Raw genomic sequence first — 26,183 nt, 5'->3', positions numbered from 1 at the left:
ACGGGTGGAGTGCGAGCGCCCGCCGCAGCAGCCGTTCCTGTCTCGCGCCTTGAGTCCCTAAAGTTGGTGTGAACACGGGGCAACTTGGCCACGAGGACCCTCTCCTCCTCCTCCTCACCATCCCAGCACAAGACCACCAGCCCAGATACTGTTTGTTCTCATCTGGACCGTTTTTATTTGCACCGACCGGCTCTCATCCAGCGGCGCGTGCGGCTGAATGGATCCCGCCTTGCTCATCTTCCTGCTGTACGTGATGATGGCGCACGAGCTGGTCTGCGGCTGGATGCAGTACCGGAGACAGAGCGCCAAGCCCCGAAGACGAGCAGCTGGACCTCTGCTGCGTTCAAGGTGAGATGTAGGTGTGTGTGCACGTACATGTGCGCGCGCACGCACGCGTGGCTGCGATTTAGATTTGGTTTTAATGAGAAGTAGAACATCTGGAAGTAGTTTATATACCAATATGTTTTGATAAGTATGGAGGCACTGATGAGGTCTTGATAGCTGTGTAAGGATTAGCTGAAAAACTGACACTGATTTAATAATACATTGTTTGGTGTGGTGTCACCAGATACCAATCCCAACAATAACAATAGTTTGGTCACCCTTCCTTACTGAAAAACACATTTAAAAAATCCAAACAAAAAAAATGTTTAATGTCATGTAACAAACCAAATTCCTCAAATACGTCAGTGTTATTACTGTTAGCTGTAACAGAACTTTGTCTAAATAAGACAATCGTTTGAGCATTGAGGTTCATTCTTGGTCTGAACACAAAGCTGTGATGAAAAGCTCAATACTAAAGGGATCACTTACTAGTTTTTCTTCCAGTGCTTTCGACCATATCTCATGTCTTAATGGGACTTGCTCAGTGTCATCATGATCACCTGTTATCATGTGACCAAACTCACATGATGACACCTGAGCAAGTTCTACTTGTTCCAGGAAAAGAAAAAACAGTAAGTGAACCTTGAGTTTAGAATATTTTGTCCAAGAACTGAAATACTCAATTAGCAATTCCATTAAATATAATAAATTCCATTTAAATCAGGCCACATCTGTTCGAAAGGAAAGTTAACGAGATCTGACTAAGCCTTTGGCTAAGTTTCTTAACAGTTATGGATAATCAACTTTTAGCACTCCAAATGTTTTAAGGTGTAATACTCCATTCCTACATTTGAGTCATTTTTATTGAATAATCCATCAAACAATTTTTGGTTGTGGGAATTTTCTGGGTGTTTCCAAATGCTTTTTATGTAAATATTTTCTCAGCATTGTATACGTCAGTACTCGATTTCCCGTCAGTACTCGATTTCCCTTCACTGGAGCAAAGTTTCCTGAACGATAGGTATGTAGAAAGCTTTAGAAAAGCGAACCTGCTTAAGTGTTCCCTGAAATGCTTTTGATTTCATTTCAGATGGCCTCAGGGGAACCGTCATGGTATGATGTGTTTCCTTAGACCGTCAATCATGAGACATATGCTTTGAGCTTTAATCACCTGTACCTCCTCCTCAGCGCCCAGGTGTGTCAGGGAGCCTGGAGTACAAGCAGCCAGTCTGTCAGGCCCGACAGAGGAGGGAGGGACCTGAGGAAGAGTGGCCGCATCGTGAGGAAAGCCTGATCAAGAGAGGAGCCAGACAAGGACACTTGTTGAAGAGTAACCTGAATGGCAGCAAACCAGGCCGAGCTAACAGCAGCTGCGGAAGTTGCTCTCAGCGCTGTGGCGAGTTATGCAAAAATGGCTCTGCTGTCTTTTCAAACACCCCAAAAGTGACTTTTGGGAGCCGAATCCAGCAGATGGTTCAACCTTTTTTCACTGTGCATTGAGGCTCAAATTCTTTTTGAGCTCTCTGTTTTATAGTCCCAATACAATCTGTCAATACCTGTGGATTATGTGCCTCAAAAATAAAGTTCTATGCTTTTGAGCAGCACAAACACAATTCCATTCCCCTGCATTGTATTGTTACGGACGTAGAGGTCTCAGAGGAAGATATCTTCACACTTCTGCACATAAAGTGCTGAGTCAGATACCTTTTTATTCAGTAGAAATTAATTTGTTTTTTATGATTAACGCAAACTAACCATACTAACTGTGATGTTGCACGGGAAGAAAAACAACGCCATGCAAAGAATGTTGTGCAACAAGTTTGTTGTTCGCTGGGATTGTGGTTCTTTTGTGGTGATGGTAAGGAAGGTTTTAAGGTTACATGACTCAGCCCAGCTGCTGTTAACTATTGTTGGTCACTATCATTAAAGGGAGGGAATCAAGGGTGTTGTCTGTGATCCTGTTTTTCTTCTACTCAGATATGTTCAGAATTATATTGTGGCTGTTGGTTCCTATTGTTGATCTGCTTTTGTATTCAGCGTAATTAACTTGTACAACGCCCACGTACAGAAGAAACTTAAATAGAACTTTGTGTTCATGCTCTGAATTGAAAGGCCTTTATGATCTTGAACTTAAGCTGTTGGCCTTTTAGACATCCATCTCTTCAAGAGCAATCAAAACTCAAACAGCGACAACTTTCAGTGGAGTACGAATACTTACAGAATCAACTTCTACTCAAATTCCAATTGAACCAGTCAGGCCAAACTTTAATTAGGTAATATGTGTGTGAAACCTGTACCATAGGTATTGGCAAACAAGTGCACACTAAAATATATTTTCAGCTGGATTCAAGGATGACATGCCAGATGATCATGCAACTGCAATGAAAACTACATCTTGGGTCACACACAGCACATCCAAAATTAGACCTACACATACATTAAAAGGATTACTTACTCCATGTACTTTTTTGACCATCAAATCAAAATCAAACAACAAAAAAAACATAAATAATATCACATGAAAAGGGGAATTCACAAAAAAAGTGAGACAACAAGAAAATAGTTCCAAGATGTATCAAAACCAAGACCAGGAGCCTAAAGTCATGCTAAAAGCTCCGCGAGAGGTGCTTTGAGCTAAAGGGTAATGTCAGCGTGCTAGCAATCTGTATCACAAGGACAATGCTAACACGCTGATAGTAGTGTTGACCAAGGTTACCGTCTTAGTTTAGCGTGTTAGCATAACATTGAAATAGCGATTAGCAAAAAACATAGTATGAAATATCAGAGGATGTCCAGAATTATTACAGTTTATCCTGAAGGGGACGTGTGTTTGTGTGCCAAATTTCTTGGTGAAAAAAAAAGGAATACCAATCCATCCAGTAGATTTAGGGTTAATTCACTGGATAAGTGACCTACTGGTGGCACTGTAGGAAAAAGTCAGAGGATGACCAAAGTGCCATTGCCAACAATAACAATAGTTTGTCACCCTTCCTTGTAGTGCTGGGCGGTTTACCGGTTCAACCGGTACCGGTAAATCGGTTTTAGCTTCCCGTATAATATGAATTTTTCACATACCGGTGCATAGCCGAAACAAGTGCTGTCACTTGGCATTTCACGCAATCCGTGTCTTTGGCCGGCGCTGTGCACGCATCAACCACTCAAACACACCATCACATTGTGTCTAGATAGTAACCCACAAACGTGCTGCCCACCACCACACAGTCCCATGTGACCGGTCCTGTTTCTGTAGCTGTTGTTGAATTTCCGCCCTCTGATCTCAGGACAGCTAACCTGACGGAAACTGAACATATGAGCAGCTTCTGGCCTCTAATTGTGTTCACTGAGCTGCAAGACTCTCAGCTCAGCAAACAGCAGTCAGACACTATCAGCAGATGTCCTCTCTGGAGCAGGTGGGTGTTCATTATTTCTCATGGGAGTTTGTGTCCGCCTCAGCTATACCTGTGTAATGATTTGTCTGATTTGTTTGTTTGTTGTACTATATAGAGGGCAGAGTGGGTTAATTAATATGTTTTGCACGTGCTGACAATACACAGTATGGATTCATTTTATCACTTGGGTAGTTGTTTTTTTTCTTCACAGAAGAGAGGAAGTAAGGTTTCCGTTTTGCTTAAAGTCAAATGCATCAAGGATCTGATTTGGTCTAATGGAAACATCATGTTGCATGTAATGGAAATAAAAAATCAGACGCAAGCAAACACACACCTAGTGTAGTGTCATATTATGCAAAGGGCACGTGAGCCCGCGTCATCACCGTGGTATTTGCAGTGCAGTTAAATACCGTAAGCAGGTTTAGGCACGGCAGACACCGAGTTGTCTTGAAATTCTTCCTCGACTACAACTTCAGTCACTTGTTGCGCAGTAAGTCCAAATTATTTGTCTGTGTATTTAATTTGCTTTGTTGAACATCGTTGTCTAATCTGATGAATACAACTCATTATTTTAAGTTCATTCATCAAATATCCAGTTTTTGGTTATTCTCTGTGATACAACTCAAGCTTCCTGATTCTGTGGAAGAGTTTCATGACTTGTTTTAAACCTAGAGTGTAAATGTAATGTAATATTATATGTAATGTTTAGAAGTATACAGTTAAATATGGTAATGTTTTTGAGTTAACAAAAATAGGAAGGATTAAAAAGAACACAAGTATCTGAATTGTTTTTCCAAATATGTGGAACCTTAAAAAAGCATAATGTTAAAATATGATTTGATTTGATTCTTTATCCGCAACTAGATCAGTTATTAGATATGTTGTTCACACATTTTGTAAGATAAAATGAAATCAATCATGATTGATCAGGTGTAAATAGGGAACTCCACAGTTGTGTGTTGATTTGTTCTTTTAAGTAAATAGTACAGTAGTAGTGTAATATGTACAGTAGTAGTGTTATATGTACAGCAGTAGTGTAATATGTACAGCAGTAGTGTAATATGTTTGAACTACTCTCCTTTTACTGACACCGAGTCAAATTTAATTCCCACATGTTCTGTGCAACGAAGTAAAAGTAAAGATGGAGAGAGTCAGAGACCAAATGTAAAAATGTTGCGAACATTTCGTTTTTTTTCTACTCTATTCTAATTACACTTACAGTAATTGTGCTTGATAAAGAAATCAGGAGGCAGATTTGGTCTCAGTTATATTAGTGCACAGTTGTACGGCTGCTCTCCGTGTTCAATCGGTTGTGAATCAGCTGTCACTAAGATGTTTTTGTGTTTCGCTTTCTGTGAGTGGAATTGTTTCAAGCCCTCCAGGTCCCAAGCAAACATAAACCAGCTTAGTTGCTCCAGGGTGACAACATGATAGTGAACCAGATAGTGAAGGAGGGAAGGAAGGAAGGAAAGCTCATATTAGCTTGTTAAATTACAGCAAATGTTGGCCTGGCGACCTTAAAGAAGTGACTAATCCAGAGTATGAATGAATAGATGAACACCAGAGCTGACATGTCACATAATGGTTCTATGTTTAAAGGCGAGCATGGCTTCAGTTTCGCATAGCTCCCACCTCAACAAGGCCGTGCGGCAGCAGTACATGGGCCTGCCGCAGGGAGAGAAGTGCCAGGTCACCTACATCTGGATCGACGGCACCGGTGAGGCTCTCCGCAACAAGACCCGAACCCTGGACAGCGAGCCAAAAAGCATAGACGGTAAATGCCCTATTTTTGTGGTTTATTACTTTGGTGTGGTTGGCCTATAACTGCATATGTAACTTAACTATATGGAGTCATTGTTCGCCCTTTGATTCTAAACTTTTGAGACTTTTCACATTGAAGACAAAGGAAGTTAGTCTCGGTGACATCATGGCGGAAATAGTCAGCGAGCTTAACCGGTTTTACAGCTAAGTTATATTTAGAAGAGATATATTTATATTTTGATTGAGATGTTTCGGGTTCATTTGTCTTGGCAGATATTCCCGAGTGGAACTTTGATGGCTCGAGCACTTACCAGTCCGAAGGCTCCAACAGCGACATGTACCTCATCCCAGTCAGCATGTTCAGGGATCCGTTCTCCCTCGACCCCAACAAACTGGTCCTCTGTGAGGTCCTCAAATACAACCGCTTACCTGCAGGTACATTCATCACATTTCCGTCAGAAATCCTGTTCAGTAAGTTCAATTGTACTTACTGCTCACTCCTGTTCTGATCTGTCTAGAAACTAACCATCGGGCGAGCTGCAGCAAAGTGATGGAGGAGGTCAAAGAGCACTGCATATGGTTTGGCATGGAGCAGGAGTACACGCTGTTAGGAATAGACGGACATCCTTACGGTTGGCCCGTGAATGGATTCCCCGAACCCCAAGGTGAATCATCCATCATTTTCTCTTCCTTTGTTCCCTTCATTCATAGGAACAAATTAGGCAGACTTTATAAAGAATCTGCAAGTTGATAGTTGATAGACACACCAAACACTGGCTCTAGAGAGAGCTTTTAATGTTTTTACGTTAACTGAAGGCCACTGTAGTTTTCTGACATTGTTGTGAAACTTAAGGAGCAACGCAAGTCCGTAGGTTATGCACTCTGTCTTGGAAAGGGAGGAGTGAGTGGAGGAGTATTCAGTCGGTTGCAATCTGCAAGCACTCCGCTAGATGCCACCAAATCCCACACACTGGCCCTATAATGGAGCAGTAGCCTAATAAGTCAGGTCTGCAGTTACACGTAAAGGCTAAATATTTCAAATATGATAAATCAATTTTGATGTGGATGCTCTTCAACCCATGATCCTGTTCATACACCATCATACACACGTTCATTGTCCTCACAAATAGATTATTACTCATCAGGTCTGGTGAAGAGCAAGGACAAGTAAATTATGCTGGACGACCCCAAGTTATTTGTGTTAAGTTTTTTACAAACTTGCAACACAAAGGTTTCATTTCTAATGTCTTGATTATTATTAATAAGGCATTAGTATTTTTTTAGTATTAACCAATAATAAAGCTATTAATTACAACTCATAAACCCTTAATACAGTATGTGTTATTCTAAAGAGCTACAAAAAGAACACCTACAAAAATTGGGAATGTCAATCAATGACATATATAATGTCTTTTTTTTTTACTACAGGTTTGTATTTATTTAGTCTTAACAAGCTTCCTATCATGTCTCCACTTTAAGGACCCTTCTACTGCGGGGTGGGGGCCAACTGCGCTTATGGACGGGACATTGTGGAGTGCCACTACAAGGCCTGCCTCTATGCAGGGATTAATATCTTTGGCACTAATGCTGAAGTTATGCCATCTCAGGTATGTGTCACCGTTATTCTGCAGATGAGCAGTTGCTTTGTATGCCTGCAACTCCAGTTATTGTTCTCTGTTTATTTTTGTTGGACACAAGTTCTTTATTCTCTGCCTCTACTTCTCCTAACTTCAGTGGGAGTTCCAGGTGGGAACCTGCGAGGGTATTGAGATGGGCGACCAACTGTGGGTCGCACGCTTCCTGCTGCATCGCGTGAGTGAAGACTTTGGTGTCGTTGCATCACTGGACCCCAAACCTATGAAGGGCAGCTGGAACGGTGCTGGTTGCCACACGAACGTCAGCACCAAGCAGATGAGAGAAGCAGGAGGACTGCAGTGAGTAATGTCCTTTGAAAATTGTAATGCGAGTAACTCATGCATCAATTAACTTAGTAAAATAGTAACACCCTTAATAAATTAAAATGGAATTACTGTATCCCAACCATTGACATATTAACAACAATCCTCCTCAAAAAATTGTCTGATAACTTTAATCCTGCTCATATTTGAGTATTTTGTCTTCCAAAAGGGAAGAAATAGAAAGCCCACCGTACATTTACAGTGAACACATTTTTACTTTTGCAGATGGAGGTTTTAAAGGATTTCGATAAATTATTTGAGCACCGTTTTCAGACCAAAGTTGATTTAGAAAGATCAATGTTTGGGTAAATAGTGTCACAGTTGCAAAAACATGGCTTTAACTGTGTTTGTATGATCACAAATGAATTAATTAACTGATTCTTTTTTTTATTTGAAATGGTTCAATAACATACCTTTTTTGATTTTGTCTGAATCATTCCATAAAATCCTCTTAAAAGTAATTGTAATGTACATGCACTTTACTTTTCGTGTCCTTATTTTGACCATCATCGGTTTTTGCAATTTCAAAAACACAAGACACTCGCCAACATTTTTCTCCAGATTAACATTTGACATTGACACACACACACTTTTGATATTTCTCTGCAGTTTCACACGATGGCTTTATTCTTCATATAATTACTGTCTTTAACATTCTTTCAAGACAAAGCTTAGGACGATATCACATTTTTTTACATACTCAAAAAGTCAAACTACTAATGAATTAGAATATAGGCTATGAGTCAAAGTGTTTTCTGTGACTTAAGTAAATTGAGTTTCCATAAAGTCAAAGCGGCTTAACATTTTCACATCAACAATAGATCATATGTATGTGAAAGGTTTCGCTCCTCATGTCAAACCCAAAGAGAACTATCACCAGACTCTACAGTTCCCCTCAGCTGTACGGAGCAACTTTCAGCTCACCGTTTTCGATTTAATGGAACCCAATTTTACCGTTTTGGTTCAATCTCCTCGCTTTCATGGGCATCGTTTTTGGTCTCGACAGGCAGTTTTTTTTGACGAAAAAGCTTTACAAATCCACTGTATACTCCAACACCAATGGGCAGACAGACAAAGTCAGCAACCTGTGGGTGAACATAGTGGAGCATTTAGCAGCTAAAGAGCAGAATAATTCCTTCAGGAGGTGGTGGAGACCAAACACAGAGCTCAAAGAGAATGACTATTTAACTTACATTCTTCAGGCGCTGACCAACAACATGACTCCAAGTGAATATCAATGTTGCTTTGATTCTTCTCCCTCTAAGAGAGAAAAAAACAGGACTAAGCAGATTGTGCAGGGTTTTATTGACAGGAACAAAATGATGACAAGACACAGCTACAATTTATGTTTGCCACGATTGTGAAAATCCTCAGTCGTGTCATTCTGCATTTTCATCCCCTTATTGATGCATAAACCTCTCGTCTATGAAGTTATAATATTCGGACAACAACCTTCCATATCTCAACTGTCCCTTTTTTCCTCCGATGACAGATACATCGAGCAGGCCATCGAGAAGCTGAGCAAAAAACACCCCGAGCACATCCAAGTGTACGACCCGAATGGAGGGAAGGACAACATTAGGCGTCTCACAGGTGCCCATGAGACCTCCAACATCACCGACTTCTCTGCCGGAGTGGCCAACCGAGGCACAAGCATCCGCATCCCCCGCCAGGTGGGCCAGGAGAAGAGAGGCTACTTCGAGGACCGTCGGCCTTCAGCAAACTGCGACCCGTACGCCGTGACGAAGGCCATCGCAACCACCTGCCTGCTTGATTCAGAAGACGCAGAAGAGAGCAAGTAGAAGAAAGGTGCTCCAGAAATGTAGGATCGCACATCTGCCTCTCAGTTCATCCGGGCGTTTTGTATTTATTTTTGTTTCGGTGTCATTTATCTAAGTTTAGATATATTTCCTTGTGCACAGACAGCACTGTTAATTTCCGTAGGAATGAGAAATTGAAGAAATATTATGTACAGCAGCTCTCTCAGAACAAGAAATGACACTTCTTTCTTTCTTTTTTTCTGAGCCTACATGCATATTATGCTGCATTAATGTGAGTCATTGTCGCTTAAAACTTGTCTCACGGGTGTTAGTGGAATAAAGACACAGCGGTGCTATAAGTGTGTCCGTCTTGTTTGTTTGCAAAATATCAGGTTAGAAAATAAAGTGTGAGTTTATTTATACACTGTTCTGTTCAAAGCTTTGGCTTTGCAAGTCAGCAGTTAACAGAGCCATAGGAAATAATAAAACAGTTAAAAGAACACATTCAAGTATAAGATTAAAGGAAGAGTGTATTAGATCCGCTAAAAGAACATGGGAAATAAAGTGCATTTGATCAGCAGACAAAAAGCATCTGAGAGCAGTTGCAGTTTGGTCATCATATTCACACTCTATATTATTCTGAAAGTGCTTCTTAAAGCACCATTTGGGCTGCACACATATAATTACAGTATATATTGATTTTCAGATATTTATTATAAAATATCAAAAGATTTGAGTGTGTCAGTATCGCACAGTTACTATTTCCATCTTGTTATTGCATCTATAAGATAATTATTTATCTGAATTCCAGCTAAATAACTTCATACAACAATTTAGCCCAATACACTGTTGCGCTACAGATGTAAATGACTTATGGCAATTGTCCACCAGGTGGAACCACTGGTTTAGTTACGTCTAACTTTGCCTCACCATAACTACATTTAAACAAATTCACTTTAGGAATAATGAGTGATATGTGGTTTTAATTCAGCAATATACCATAAACATAAACCAACATTTGAGGCAGAAAAGACATGAATGAGGCTGTCTCGTCATCACTGGCATGGATGAACCTCCTCCTGATGCTCAGTGCATCTGACATATGGCATAAACATCTTATCCTGTTACCCCCTGACATACGAGCCTCGCGATGGCAAAATGACTCATTATTCAAGCTGCTTTTGCAACGCCAGTAAACAAAAAACGCAAAAAATTCTGTGGACCAGATCAGATGCCAAGGCATACCGGATTTCCATGGATACGGGCAGTAACTTGGCAACAGAGGTGTTTGTCTGTCGTCATGGAAACATATGTCTCAGTGCAGTTACACATTAGCAGTCGGGTGACATGATGACACGAGAAGAGAAAGAGAGATGAGAGAATTAATGTCTCGTGTGTGTTTTTATGTATTTTTTTTGTCTTCTGCTAAATGCAACATATTAAACCTCCATGATGGAAAATGCTTGCACATGTTTGGTCCTTCTCTGTGAGCTCTTCATGCAGCAAAGCCACCATAACTTTCAGCTGCCGATGCTGACAGGAAGTACAGGCAGGGACAGGAAACGCTTTCAGAGACAGGAAGTGTGTGCAGAGATGGGAAGGGTATGAGCCATGGGAAGTACTGTGAGACATATTTTAATGCTAATTCATATTCTGTTTTCACCAGTTAGTGTGTTACTTGAAAATGCCAGCATGCATTAGGCTACTGTGTGGTGTTCACGGATATTTTGTCCCACAATGCAACAATGCAAAATGGACATGAGTTAGTACTTTAGTTTGTATCTTGCATGTCTTTGTTCAAAAGAGAAAAGGGTTGATTAACCTTCTGATCATTATCTGATGACTTCCTAGTTCCTTAGGTAATCAGGCCAGGAATCATTCAGTCAAAGGTTACATGACCAGATTCAGCATGATCAAAAAAGTTAACATGATTACATTGTGCACGATCAGAGGAATTTACCTTACAGTACTTAGGTGTTGCATATTTAAAAGTCACTTTGTGCTAAATGAAATGACCCCACACGAATATGGAGCCAGGTAGTAGCATAAAAGCATAGTAAATATAGGCATATAGTACAAAGATGTGTGCAGCAGGTTAATCCAGCCGTGGGTACGATACTCATGTGGACTCATGAGGGCTGGAAATGCATCTGTAATGACAGGTCTGTGGGGAATGTACCTAATGGACAACATTTCTTAGAAAGTGTGAAGTAACATTTTGGAACGTGCTGTGCAGAGACTGCACCTGCAGCATGTTAGATATTACAAATTTATAACCAATATTCAAGGGTGATATAAGTTAAGAATATTCATCACCAAGTCAAATTCCTTGTACGTGTAACCTAGTTGGCAATAAACGGTTCTGATTCTGATCATATTTGGGTTCTTCTATGATTCTTGTCCCCCCCCAAAAAAATGAAATACTGTTTACGAAGTTTGAAAAATACTTTTTTATAAAAAGTCAACGCACCTCTTTAGCCTCACCAACATTGTTTGATGGTGATTGGAGCTCTTTGTCACTTTTTCATGCTCTTTATAAAAAAATAGGATAAATTAAAGAGGGAACAGTCGCACAAAAAACAAAATCACAAGCCTGCAGGATTAAATTCATTCAGAATATTGACAATTTTCTTTCTTTCTTTCTTACTTTTGTTGTGTTGATTTTATTCATGATTTAATTTGAGGTCTGCAATAAAATGTTACAAAATAAGATCCTGTCAGTTTAGATTCATGATAATTTTACCCAAAGTGATCCTGCAACTGAATTACATAAGACTTTCAGTGCATAAACCATAGCGCATCAGTTATCATCCCTCCCATCACTTTCAACGGGCTGTCAACGTGACGTCACTGGTCTCTGGTGGGGGGGGGCTCGCGGCAGCAGGTGAGAGCGCAGCATCGCCTCCTCGCTGCTTTCAGAGACGCAGAGCGGCGGAGTAGCGGAGCGGAGTGGAAACATGGGAAAGCTTCAAGAATTTGATATCACTTTTGCCAACAACAAGGTGGTTTACGGTCCGGGAGAGTCCATCAGCGGAACTGTGAAAATACGAACCGGCCACTCGCTGCAGTACAAAGGTAAGCTTTCCTTCAACATTTTATTCACGCAGAAGGGGGAAACAATGTTGCCAGCGTGTCTTTCATCCGCCGCCTGGCTCAGGGAAGCGCGCGGCTAAAGGCTCGATGTAAATAAACTTTTCTTCCGCGAGGCTGGACACGAGGAAGCATAGAGGGGCTACATACCAGCCGTGCGGTTGCTTGTCAATGGCTCATTTTTGTGACCGTGAACGTGTAAGAAGAACAAACTGTTGCGGACATGACGGATTTAGGTGGTGCTGAGCTGGGGAGTGGACGGTGCAATATTTTTCCACCCGCCACCACATGCCACCACATGCCACGAGCAGCCGCCGAGGACTCTGTTGTTGTGCCGTAGCTGGAGCTGCTCGGGAGTTCAAACCTCACATCCTGCTTGATAAAACATGTTGCTTACATTGTTTCTTTTTTGACCAACCCTTGAATTAGTTGGGGATGTATTTCAGAACCTTTTATTTTTTATAAAGTGTCAGACACTTGTTCTGCTTTATTAAAACGTCTTTCTTCTCATGTTTTACGGTGTGAAAGGACCTTCAAAACTTATATTTGCCAACTTCTCAGACCAACTTGTGGGAGTAGCTGAGAATAAGGGCTCAAGTAGGTGAGCAAGGTGGAGGAACAGCTTTTGGAGTTGCCATGGAGGTAGGCTACACAAAGAATCCCTTGTGTGTCAGCGATCCCTGTTGGGATTATTGTCTGATAATAGAGGCTGCTATCTACTTTAACTAAAGGCTCTTTTTCAAAGGGAGTCTGGCACAGAGGTATGCTAATTGACAAGGACAGTAAATAAAGAGGGCTCCTGGACAGTGCAATGAAGACTGCATCACATGTGACCGTTCTGGTGTATAAAATAGGAGAACAAAATAAATTCACTAAGCGAAAAAACAGTTTTCTGTACTTAAAAAGACATTTAATGGGTTAAGCTTTTGTTGATTTAAGAAATTAAAAACACAATTTTACCTAAATTCCATATTTTTAACGAAATATCTTGGACAAATTTAGATTTTTTTGTGCGGCTATTCGGCAGCCATGTCCACCTGTGTGTGGGCTGGTCAGGCACAGTGAGATTAATTTGCCATCATGCACAGGCCGACCTGAGGCAGATGGCTTACAGCAGAGGTCAGAGCTCCCGCTGAGCTGTGTTACACTGTGAGGTCACGCTGTGAGGTCACACTGCGAGACACCACCTGACACCAGGCGTCGTTCCCGAGTTAAACGCTGCAGAGGGGGCTGCTGTTCTGGACGCGGGCCGTCCGTCCTTGGAGCGTACAGACGGCAAGGAGAGCTTCTCCGAGTCAAGTGGACAGCTCACTACAAGTCTTCTTTTTTTTTAGGATGCTGAAAGGAGCACGTGATGCTGGCTGAAGGACACAAGGACACGCATAGTGTCTGTTGCATTCACTGGTGGTCGGTAATCCCAGTTTCATTTCTCTGTAATTCTGATTTCACACCACCTCGCCTGCAGCACAGTGTGAACAACCACAGTGCGCTTTCAGTGCTCTGCGCTCTGACAGATGTTTAGATACAAATACTGATGCTGAATCCATCACTTCAAAAAAAGTGTTTTCAAATTTGTATGAAGATAAAGTCAAATTAACATAAAAAAAAACGAAAATCAAAACACAATTTAAGAGAAATTGTAGGTTCTCTATTACATTTTTAGAGCAGTAATATGGCAGCAAACAACTATTTGTCACTCTCTTGGTGTGTGGGGGAGCTTCTCTGTGCTTTGTTCACATAACCGGGCTTGTTAGTGCATGTGATAGTGTTCGGTACCATATCCTGCCTAAATATCTCGATACCGATACTGAAACCAAACCACTGCCAAAACCTAAAAATCAGGAAATGGAATGGACTAACGCGACAGAACATGGAATTATTTTTTAATTAATTCAAAATTATAAATGTGTACATGGTATGCAGTAATCTGACCCCCCCTATACTTAAGTTTTTTTTATTTTTATAGTTGACTTTAAATTCAACACTGTTATCTCTGTCAGCACTGTTAGCTGCGTCGTTGTTTGCTCCCCCTTCATGTCGTTATGTGTGGACCACAGTGCAGCACGGGAGGGCCTTTTTGTAGTCTGTTTCAATTTTTCTGTTACAGCATAAACTATTGCTCGTCTTGTCTCTCAGAATGGTAAAGGACTCTAAAGCTTTGCCTGTGAAAGTGTGTTTTAAGAGGTGATGTACGAGGCGGTGTTGTTTTTGCCCTCGGTGAGAGTCCTCCACTCACTTTCCTGGGCGAAGGTACTCCAACTGAGGGGACTTGTTGGGCTGCATCAGGAGCTTTCAGCCTGCCCGTTAATGTGCCATAAATGCCGAGGCTGCATTATGTGTTCAGTGACATCACCCCTCTCAGCCGCGAGTGCCGATGATTCCATCAGTCAGACGGCTTGAAACATGCTGAAGCAGGGAAATGTGTGAGTGTCTGCTTTGTGCGAGAGTGAGAATTTCCTGTTTTTGTGTCTTGAGGAGAGAACACAGAGAAGTTGCAGGTTTGTTGATGTAAATTCGGTTCCGCATCGAATCCATTTATTTGCATTCAGTTGGCGACCGACGTCTCATTAAGGCAGATCCATCCTGATCCTTTAATCAGGAAGAGTAGTGAATTCTCCTGGTTTATTTGTTTGCTTTGTTATGATGATTTTGCCCTAAGGTTCCTCATTAAATGAGAATATATTCTGTTCTTCTTATTACGTATTTAATTCACACAGGAGCATACGAAAACAACCATGTGGTTATTTCATACAAGCTATTTATTTATTCAATTATCAGAAAACATGCTATATCGTGATATATATCTTATTCAAATATGAAATGACCTATATTGTGATAGAATGGGCCATATGGCCCGGCCCCACCTTCCCATTTCGCTTCCATTCAGAGGTCTAGAGTCCACAACACAGTCGGATTTAAAAGCGTCTATTTCCTGCCAATATTTTACCAAAGAATAGAGAGCAGCACTTTGTAGGGCAGGACCGTCTTTAAGGTATCAAAGTGGACTGTAAAGTTTAGCTTTTACATCCTTTGAGTGTGTGTTTGTGTCTGGGCTGATGAGACACACAGTCTACGTTACATAGAAGCTGGCACCATATGAGCTGTATGGGTCCGTTTTTTTTTTTTGGTGTTTTTATTTACATAGCATTGCGAGTCAGGTGTGTACAGTTACCAAGTCGTATGATGCGATAAAGTACAGAGGGATGGTAAACAGATACAAGTTCCCCGAGACGCTGAACTCTCCGCCTCACTGTATTATTGATGATGGAGACCATTAGAAAGCATTTCTATCGATTAGCTTCCTCACAAAGACGGTCGTTAAAGCCGAGTCAGGGCCGCATGAATGAAAGTGCGTGAAGGATCCACTTATACACATTACTTACACATGATGTAGGACATGCAGTACAACATAGTTTATACCTCTTATTACTCGAAATTCTGTTCATATAACATGATTCTGCAGCACGTGGTTTACCATCCATGTAAATACTTTGTCCTAAAAAGCCAGGGTGGCGGGGTGAACGGGTGTATGTATTGCGTCTGACTTTCATCCTGGAAACTATTATTGTCTGTTCAGCCATATCAGCGGCATTGATCTGTGGATGGCAATGTGTGTCAGGCCAACACTCCAGACTGAAATATCTTAACTATTGGAGGGATTGCTGAAATTTGATTTGGGACACACATCCATGGTTCCCAGATGGTGAAGCCGACTGGCTTTGGTGACCCTCTGATTTTTGCATCTAGCGCCACCGCGAGGTCGACATTTATGGTTTTGAGTGAAATGTCTCGACAACTATTGGACTTCCTGAAATTTGCTCTGCACATTCTTGTCCCCCCTCAGGATGAATTGTGAAATATTTTTTCTCTACCAGCTAGATTTCCTGCAGTTGATTTTGGGGGGTATTGACAGACAGCAGCAGGGGATCCCTCCGTGTTAATGGTGAGTTATAGATCTGAGGTTGTGGGCGTAGCCGGCCTGTCTGTTCGGTTTAGTCTCCTCTTGTGTCTTGGACGGCCTCCCTGCACTTAGCAGCATGTATAGTCACCTGATACACGAGATGCTGCCGCTTTGACTCAGTGTCTCAGCTTGTGCGGACATTTTATCTCATGTAGGACGTACCTGTACAGTGTAGGGGCTCCAACACTCAAAAGACTGAAATGTACAGACCCGGTGACTGCATGCAAGTACGCTTTGGAGTGGCAAATTTAACAGGAAATGAATCACCTCAAGCGAAAGTCCACTTGATCTGACTTCCTGCCCATCTGTAGTCTCATTTGTCTTTTTTTTTAATCTCCGCTGTGCAGACTTAGAAACGGCGTCGGGTGTAAACGAGACCTTAAAGGTGTGTAGTTCTTTTGTATCTCAGATGACAGTAGTGGAGCCTCGCTAAGCTTTCAGCAAAGCAGAAACACAAACATTCACTGTAACCCAATCATCATCTGTGGTGATACAAACCACCGGCTTTATGTAAACAAGAGTAGACGTCCGCCTCGGGTTCACACGAAACTGGCCACAGGCATGTGTACACACACACACACGCACACGCGTACACACACTTACACTTGTGGTTTGTGAATCACATGGTAAGAGTCATGTTTTTTCAAGGTGATACTTTGGTACGTAGTCAGAGAATCACGTATCCATCCTGTTTCTCCCTGTTTCAGTCAAAATGTCACTCGAATTAACAATTTTCGGTAGTCTTCCGTGGCTGTGGGTTAAACCGCATTGTTTGTTCCATCCTGGGCAAGTCAGCACCTGTTCACACAGCAGCAATCAGTTCAACAAAGAATCTATTAAGGAAAGCTTATCGTGGGACAACCACGGGGTGTGTGATCAATATTCAGTGGGTGTCGGTAATCTCAGCCTCCGTTACTTTGGGTTTTTGACCATTATTGTTTTTCATATGGCTCTAGCAAGTCCCCCAATTTTTATGTATGTGCAATTCTAAATCACTGGAGCACTTCTGTAACTATCTACAGTGTATTGGTGACACTTCAGGAAAACCAAACCGCATTTAGGAAAGACAGCATTTACTGTTATTACAGTGGTGTCATTAAATACTCTGAAGTGTCACCTAAAAAAACACCTAATCCTTTGTGCAACTTGGAGAACCTGTATCTATACGGGTCTATAATTCTGTTACGTCGATAACGTCCTCATCATCCTCTCACTGTGACTGCTGTTGCTACAGAATGTTAGTCTAGGGAGTAACAGTGGGGATGTTGGGTTGACGCAGCAAGAGAAATGTATTAGTTATCAAGCAGTTTGAACTTGTTTATTGGCCTCTAACACTGTGCAGGCAGGGGCATGCACGTGTGTTCAGTGCACGCTCGAGCAGGATTAGATCGAAGCAGACAGACTATAAGAAACAAAAATGAAGGTGTTCACAGACTGGATTAATGCCGCTTTAGCAGTTCGTTCATCACTGTTTTGGCTCCCTTAAGGAAAAACAAGAAAAGTGACATGAAATAAATCAATGAATCCAGTGTGTGAGTATCTCTTTGACCTGGCTCATGAGGACGTCCCTGCAGGCCGGGGCTTCTGTGTGACCATCTAGACTCAGAGGCCTGAGTGTATCGTGACATCACTGCCCCGAGGGCGACTAATGGAGACGTGTCTGCACGGAGACATCCTGAAGACACACCGGTCTTTAAGTAGATTCAAGTTAATGGAATGAATAATGTGTCAGAAATCTATTTTCCTACCACTACCTCTACTACTACCACTACTACCACTACCTCTACTACCACTACTACTACTACCACTACTACCACTACTACTACTACTAATACTACGACAACTGCTACCACAACTAGCACTATGTGCTGCTACTACTGTGGCTATTGGACTACTACTGTTAGTACTACTACTTCTACCACTACTACAACACTACTGGTGCAACCCCTACTACAAGTGCAACTATTTCTGCCACTACAAGTACTAATATTACTACGAGTAGTACTACCACTACTCCCACTGCAACTACAACTGCTACTCCTTCTGCTACTAATGCTGGTAGTACTGGTGGTTGTGCCACTAATGATAACACTACTAATAATAGTAATAAGAATAGTACATTTTATTTAAAAATATTTAATTTGGTAATTCAATTCAAAAGGTACATTGAAAACAAAAGAGGCAAAGCATGAAGTCTGTTTGTGTTTGTTTTAAGGTTGGTTTGAAAGCCTTCCCTTTTGGCATCCTTTGTTGTGTTTTGGGATTAATACTTCTAAATCCGATTCTTGCGGGTAATTGTTTTCTCCCTTGTGTTTTTTTAATGTCCTTTGAGACCTGCTAACTATAAAGGTTCATAAATAATCTTGAACTGGAGGGGTTTTATTCCCTCTCGACGTTGGTATCTTTTGTCCAGAGCGTGACATATGATGACTCAGCGTGATAAACGGTGACTCCATTCTCTCTGCTTCCCTTCTGTGTGGGCGGGTGGCATCGATCCCCATGTGCAGTACTTCATCAGTGGGAGCACTGCGCCCATAGAAGTGGTGCTGTCAGCTGGAAGTCTTGGCACCAGCTGCTCCCTCTGCCCCATGGACTATAGTCCTGATAATAATAATAATAATAAGCATCCTTTGACCCCCATAACCAACCGAGCCTAACCCCACGGCTGGTTATTTAGGTCTATCATAAGAGGATTCTGTCTCATTCCCCCTGATAAGTACAGACACACCCCCAACCCCCCCGCAGATCACTCCCTCTCTTCCTCTTCCTCTCTCTCTAAAAGCTCTCCCACTTCCTCTGCTTTGTAAAACGAGTTTGCAGAGAGGATGTCATTCTTTGTGTGGAAGTGGAACAAAACAATGATTAGCGCTACCAAACAAACTAAAGATAGAAGTGTCAACTGGGAGATAAGAAGTTGCTTCTGCGCTTGTGCTGGTGTGTTGTGAAATGTCACGTGATGTGGTCGTGCTGGCCCACATGCCGAGCGAATAATCTCAATCCAACCGTAACTTAAAGATGCATCGATCAGTATTTTCATACTCGTCACTCGCTGGCAGATGAACCCTGAAGCCTGTAGCCTCTTTCTTCTCTCATAGTTTTTAGGTTTTAAGATACATTTATTGCGATTTATCTCTTATTAACAGCAACTTTAGCATCTGTTTTTAGCAAACAGTCTCTCATGAACACACTGTACACTACCTGCTCAGCACCAAACAGCCGACATATAGCCGCTAAAGAGCCAGATATGTTTTATGCCAGTTGTGGATTATTCTGACCCAAGAGGCCAAAAAATATATTATTGCAGCATTTAGAGGTAATCTCAAAGACAGCAGAGAAGCAGTATGTGGTATTTACTAAGAGGGCTGGGAAGTTTTGGTCCATGTGAAGTGAGACACCACATTGAATAACTCACTGCAGGACACACAGATTAAGTCTTTTATAGCCCATATTTAGAGGAGAACGTGTGTGTGTGTGTGTGTGTGTGTGTGTGTGTGTGTGTGTGTGTGTGTGTGTGTGTGTGTGTGTGTGTGTGTGTGTGTGTGTGTGTGTGTGTGTGTGTGTGTGTGTGTGTGTGTGTGTGTGTGTGTGTGTGTGTGTGTGTGTGTGTGTGTGTGTGTGTTTGGTTCAGCTTTTGAGGAGCCATGAGAGGTTTCAATCATCGTTTTTATCTTCCTCCCGCATGCTGCTAATCCTCCATCGACCTCTCCCTCCTCACCTACATTTTTACTCGTCCTTTGTCACAGCTGAGAATTATTCCACTGTGGGACACGTGCTTGTGTTTGGCCCATTCACAGAGCTGTAGGGTCGGAAGAAAGTTGGTGATGATTGGAAAAGTTGTCTGGTTGGTTCACAGAAAAAAGGGATGAGCGTCAACAGATCAGCCCCTTCATCTGACCTATGTCAAGGTGCCCTTGAGCAAGGCACATAACCTCCACTTGCTTCAGTGTCCAGCTGTTGTGTGGCCAACAACCTCCCACATACATACAGTACATATACTGTATGTATTTATATGTATTGTTATTGTCATGTTCAATTCAGGACATTAGTTAGTTCCACAAAGTTTCTGCTTTCTTTTGTTTCTGCTTCCATTTCTCTCTTCAGCCGTGGAACATAGTGTGTGTGTGTGTGTGTGTGTGTGTGTGTGTGTGTGTGTGTGTGTGTGTGTGTGTGTGTGTGTGTGTGTGTGTGTGTGTGTGTGTGTGTGTGTGTGTGTGTGTGTGTGTGTGTGTGTGTGGAAGGCTGGAAGAAGCAGTATATAATACTTTGAATATGTTTGCCTCTTCTTTCTTGTCAGTTTTTTTTAGCACTGGCTCATTGGAGACTATCGCACTAACGTCAGGTCTCATGCAGCTTTGTCTTAAATTTCTCTTGATCTTTTGTTCTTCTTAACCATCCAAATCTGCTCTTATCCAGCTGTGCTGAATGATAAAACCCACTCGATCATATATTGCAGGTGTGTGGCCGATTGTTATTAGAGTAGATAAACTGTGCACGGCAGCTGGATGCTCAGGATTACATATCACACAAAAATCCATCTCGTGAGGCTTCAAATAATGCGTTTGCAATTGGTGTCCTGTGAGGAGCTACCGGCTGCTAGGTGTGTGAGGGGCGAAGCGTTCGTTCTAAACAACTATGACGGCTCCTGAAGAAGTTAGGGTGGCTGCTGCCATAGCAACAAAATGAGAACAAATCTTGGATCAGAACAAAAATAAGAGGACGTTTGCTTCACAACGCTTCCTGAGGCCCATAGTATTCTATAAGCCCCAAACCATCGGCAGCTGTTGTTGTTGAACCTATTACGCCTGTAAACAGGAGGTCCACCATGACACGTGAACATCTCTGTGTCAGCCTTCTCTAAACTTTAGCTCCTGATAATGGTTCACGTGTGCCTACATGCCACTAATAGCACAACTAGCAGTTCTAACACACCCACATCATAAAATCAGCTGGGACTAGTGACGGTTACATCCAGAAGGTCTGAAGGTCGCTGTTGGGCGTCCGCTGATACTAAATGACTAATCACACTTTCAAAGCTGATGACTGCAGCTTGCACCAGAGTAAAGATCTCTTTACTGCTGTTATGTAGCTGCATACGAAACACAGAGAAGATCAGTGTTCGCAACGAACGTAGCTGGAGTAGTATCAACACATAATGACTGTGAGAGTTGAATCGCAACGATTCATAGTTGATCTGGTGATCTTAGCTGTCATGATTACAAGTTTTGATTGTTTTTTTGCCTCAGTTTTCATCCTGATCTCAACATCTTGATCTTAAATTGATGTTTTTAGAGATGCACAGTGATTCAGGACAGGCCATTAATTCCCTTTCTGCTCCATGTGGGATAATGAGAAGCGGGTCAAGATGTAGCTGCTAAACGTGTTGTTGTCCTGAAACACTGAATACAGAGAGAATACAGAGTGTGTGTGTATCTTCCTCCAATCACGACGTCCGTCTGGATTTGATGCTAACGCGGTGAAATGTGGAAACTTGGTGGCGAGATGGGTAACGTGGGAGCGAGTGTGCAGAGTGCAGATTACATGTCTGCTGGTTGTTTATGTGATGTAACTTCTGCACGGATAAGCCTCTTTGACATGCATGCAAACATACCCGGGGATTTGTGTGTGCGTGTGTGGGTGTGTGTGTGTGTGTGTGTGCTGGACATGCAGATGTGTATATGCATCCTAAACTCAAACACACGCAAGCACAAACATTATTAACGGACCAAAGTGTGCAAAGTGTTGTGATGAAGGTGGAGGAGAGTGCTGGCGGAGACCTGGAGACTGTGAAGCAGATGATTGATATCATCAAACTCTGTGGAACAATCTGCATTCCTTTCCTCCACTCATTTATTGAGATCGTTCCTTTAATTTGTCACCAGTCTGCACGTTGTCAGGCTTACAGGTGTGTGATGCAGCAAAGGATGTTGGGTAGCCAAGTAAGCAGAGTTTACGACACATGGTCTGACCAGGGAAACTGAGGTACATTACAGACAGACTTTTGATTCATTGTTGATCGGCTGACAAGCTCCTCATTGAAATACGTTCCTGAGAGGAACTGATGTAATGGGGTTTGCATTGTTAACAATAGTTGCCAGGTCTAACCCGAGCATGCTATAATTTAAACAGACTTCATTCAGACTGCAATAGTTATATAATATGTAATAATATTAGGGATAGGAATATGTATATTATGTTACTGGAGAGGATAGCAGTTGTGTCGTCAATTTCCTGAAAAGGTGGAAACAGACACTTTACTTATTTCTTTCATTGTTTCAATGTGTATTTTATTTCACTATAAGTAACCAGCACAATGCACTCAGTTGTCTTTCAGGCTTTTGTGATAATAATAATTTGAGAATGACCCATGTATTACCAAATATTTCAAAACTTGAATATTAGCTTTGGGCCTATTTAGAGAATGTTTGTGATTGTTTATGACACGGTTAGTGTATATGCCCTTTACAGGACTGTACCCGGGTATTCAACAACTGAGACATATGTTTGTTGGGTATTCGGTTTCCCATTTTGGGATTCGGATATTCGTTTTTGTTTTTTCACAGAGGGGTCTGTTGTCAATCGTGTTGTGTCTTCTCTCAACACTGCCACACTCATTCTGTACGTCTCGTCTTCAACATCCGTTCAAACACATCACAGTGGCACAACAGTAAGTTACAGAGAACAACATGCTTACTCTGTCGAATCATGCCGACGTCCGTCTCAAACTGTCTATTAGACCTGATTGAACTCCTCTTCACGCTTCTTCAATCGTCATGCACAAATGCACTAAAGGAACGTTCAGACTCTTGAGTGCAGCTCCTGACTTTGTGTCCCTGTTGCTTCTCAGTTGACGGTTGAAAAGCTGCGATCGAGGGCATGAAGCCGTGCATTCATATCTCTCTTTCGCTCACTGAAGCCTTTCAGCCTGTCGCTGATCACAGAGAGGTAACTCAGCACGTCTGAACGAAACAGCGCAGGCTCTATTCTGCTGCGGGGGATTCCCTTACAGCCAGGAGTAATAGATCATGAGATCAGGTGGCTGCGTTTGATACGTCTCACTGAGAAGCATTAGAAAGGGAGAAAAGAGAGAGGGACTAATTGTTCGCAGCGCCTAAAGATTTAATGAAGGTAGTGAAGGTGGCGTCGGATTACTCGGCTGTCAAAGTGAAGGCTTTGAGCTCTGGGGTTTGTGGAAAAGATATTCTAGAATTTTCTTCTTGACAAAAGGTTTTAGAAACATTCAGGGAACAGCGGGTCAGTGGCTCCTGGTGCGTTTTGTTCCCTGTCCTTCACGGCTTTCTCAAAACTCTACCTGAAAACATCCTCTCTGTTTGAGGTCTGACCTCGCTGCGTGTGACTTGCAGAGACATGGCAAAACAAAATAGTCATCCATCGTCGTGCCGTATGATTCTGTTGGACTCTCTCTATGAATACAGCAAGCACAGGACGGTCTGTCCTTCAATGCTACACAAGCAGCGTCTGACATACTCATACACATATAAATGCCTTCTTTGCTGAGAGGTACTGTGTGTTTAGGAGCAGCCCGTTTTCATATGTGGACCCCTCACTTATAACTAAACCCGTTAAGGCTAATTTATCTGAGTTTTTCCAGCATCATCCATCCAAATGATGTCTAACGCCGACTGAACTGCTGCCTCCCCATGCAGGTTTTCTACTTTCTACAGGAGCTTCTTTTAGACCGATCCAGCCTTATCACACAGACACAGCTTTGGGAGTATCCGTGCCTCATTATGCTGGAATGTCTACGTGACGTCCGAGGAGCCTTTTGGTGTTATGTGAGGAATGCCGATCAATTTAAGTTATTCAGGCTGAAATCCTCCTGTTCGGGGTTGTTCTCTGGTGTGTTGTGTCTGAGAGGGTTAGGGGGTTTCCTCATTCGGGCTTTGTTCCCTGTAAAGTTCAGACCTTAGCTAAAGCTGGACTCGGCGTAATCAGTGTAAATAAAGAACTGACGTTATCAGCCCAGCTTCCCTGCAAGCCCCCCCCCCCCCCCCCCCCAAGCTGACAAATTTTCCCATGTCCTGATGCAACAAGCAGCAAGCTCTGACTTAATGGCTTTATCCCACAGACAGTTTGGCCTTTTTCTCTGGGAAAAGTTCTGGGAACAGTTGTTGCAGAAGTCATTTTTCTCACTCAATGTTTCGCGTTGTTGTGCGTGCCAGAGTGCAAATAGCTGCTCTTTGTTTGGGAAATCTGATGACAGAGCAAACGACAGTATTGCGTAACTGGCACATACTTTCAGGAAAGAATGCCCTGAAGGACAACATTCCGGCACAGGGAGAGGTGGAAGAGAATGTGGCACAAATGACGTCCCGAGGGAGAAATATATATATATATATATATATATATATATATATATATATATATATATATATATATATATATATATATATATATATATTAAGTAGTAAACCACTAGACTGTATGGCAACCGTATTTGCTAACAGTTAAGCCAGTTCTCGTTGGTGAATCTGACCTAAACATGGGTTAAACTGACAACAAACTCATATTTTGGAGAAAAGGTTTTTTTTTTGCCAATGATAATTGACCATTGTAAATGTAGGATTACATAAATGTAGGATTAATGCAACAAAAGCAGGAATGAATGTCTGGTGGGTTCTGTATCTTCTCTACTGATTCTTGGATCATATATATCCACTTCTAGACTGCTTTACTCGGGCGTAGTTCTACTTCGTCTGCTTGTCTTAAAACAAAATTTAACATTTATTAAAAAGTTTGGCTTCTTTTGTTAACTGGAGCAAAAAAAAGTTTATTTCTTTTACTAAGTAGCATTTTGGTATCGGACTCAGTACAACGTCGGCTCCGCTCCTCTGATGCCAACCTCCTGTCCCTTCCACTCAGGTCCAAGCACCGGACATGGGGTGACAGAGCCTTCTCCATATCTGCCCCCTCCCTCTGGAACTCTCTCCCCAAACACATCCGAGACTGCACTGACCTTTCCATATTCAAATCCCAAATCAAAACCCACCTTTTCAAAACTGCTTTTAATGTGTGACCATTATTGTGTGTTTTATGTTTTTAATGTATAGCTTTTATATATGATGATTTTAATGTAAAGTGTCTTTGAGTATTATGAAAAGCGCTCTATAAATAAAATGTATTATTATTATTATTATTATTATTATTATTATTAACAGTCCGGTATAGCAGCATCAGTATCCTCTACGTAACATAGTGAGTTTCTCATTTTATGACATCTTAAGTTTGACTTAATCATCCCTTCTGAGGCGCTCGGCCACCCAAGTGCACTACAAACAGAATACACTGTACATATGCACGACGGCACAAAACACATAATCTCACCTTCCCACATACTCACCACTACCACACCTGTGACTCCCACCCACGTCCTCCGTGACCCACCAACGTCCTGTTCTAACCCACATCACAGACCCATTTGATACAATGTAACACAGCGGTCATGTCTAGGCAGCCAGATCTTGAAACTCCACGGATTCTATCTTCTCTCCTGGATCGCGTAGACTGCCCACGCGGTCTAGTTCGTAAAGTCCTAATGAGTAGTAGCACCGGGATCATCTCCGCCTACGGCCACTCTCATTGAACCGTGGAGAGGACCTGGACGGACTCCAGTGAGCTGGCAATGAATCCCGGCAGCAGCTGAGTCAGAGCTGTGCTGCTGGCTTCCCTCTTACTACCGAGTGTCAGTCTCCCTCAGGCTGTGGTTCAGTCTGTGGAGAGCTGGCCCCTGGCAAGGATTCCTGTGCTGGCAGCAGCAAGGTGTGATCCATAGCTGCTGGTGTGTGGATGAGTCGGAGACTGTCGGCTTCACAAAACCAAACAGAATCTCGTGAATTGAGTTTCACTGCACTATTTCTGGACTACTCGAAGCTGGGCCTCGTAGATCGCAATTTTAGCATGAATCTGTTAGTGCTAGATTAAT

At 42.2% G+C, this 26,183-nt stretch overlaps 2 protein-coding genes across 3 annotated transcripts in view; both read left to right on the top strand.

The window, feature by feature from the left end:
* Positions 1 to 3,716: 3,716 nt before the first annotated feature.
* On the top strand, positions 3,717 to 9,234 carry LOC142935426 (glutamine synthetase-like). Of its 2 annotated transcripts, XM_076079800.1 has the most exons (7): positions 3,717 to 3,734; positions 5,313 to 5,487; positions 5,748 to 5,909; positions 5,993 to 6,139; positions 6,954 to 7,081; positions 7,209 to 7,408; positions 8,925 to 9,234. In XM_076079800.1, the coding sequence occupies exons 1-7, from the start codon at positions 3,717 to 3,719 to the stop codon at positions 9,232 to 9,234; spliced, it is 1,140 nt and encodes a 379-aa protein (XP_075935915.1). The 2 variants fall into 2 exon arrangements, with proteins under 2 accessions (XP_075935915.1, XP_075935916.1); XM_076079801.1 differs by lacking the exon at positions 3,717 to 3,734 and having other exon boundaries at positions 5,319 to 5,487; positions 5,981 to 6,139.
* A 2,864-nt stretch (positions 9,235 to 12,098) lies between these two features.
* The window catches only part of arrdc1b (arrestin domain containing 1b), a 33,271-nt gene continuing 19,186 nt past the window's right edge, over positions 12,099 to 26,183 (top strand). Inside the window, exon 1 of the mRNA XM_076079748.1 lies at positions 12,099 to 12,267. Within this exon, the coding sequence (XP_075935863.1) occupies positions 12,150 to 12,267 (118 nt within the window). The 5' untranslated portion in view covers positions 12,099 to 12,149. The remainder of the gene's footprint in view (positions 12,268 to 26,183) is intronic.

Source organism: Anarhichas minor, unplaced genomic scaffold (genome assembly GCF_050575085.1).
Source record: "Anarhichas minor isolate MPS153535 unplaced genomic scaffold, ASM5057508v1 ptg000073l, whole genome shotgun sequence".
NCBI classification, from domain to species: Eukaryota; Metazoa; Chordata; class Actinopteri; order Perciformes; family Anarhichadidae; genus Anarhichas; species Anarhichas minor.
Note: the sequence above shows the minus strand (reverse complement) of the source record. Positions and strands in the feature narration are given on the sequence as shown.

What these genes read in the sequence shown, in the direction of transcription:
- LOC142935426 (XM_076079800.1), top strand. An exon ending in CGAGCCAAAAAGCATAGACG is followed by an intron (nt 5,488 to 5,747) that starts GTAAATGCCCTA and finishes TTGTCTTGGCAG; the next exon opens with ATATTCCCGAGTGGAACTTT. An exon ending in CTGAAGTTATGCCATCTCAG is followed by an intron (nt 7,082 to 7,208) that starts GTATGTGTCACC and finishes TCCTAACTTCAG; the next exon opens with TGGGAGTTCCAGGTGGGAAC.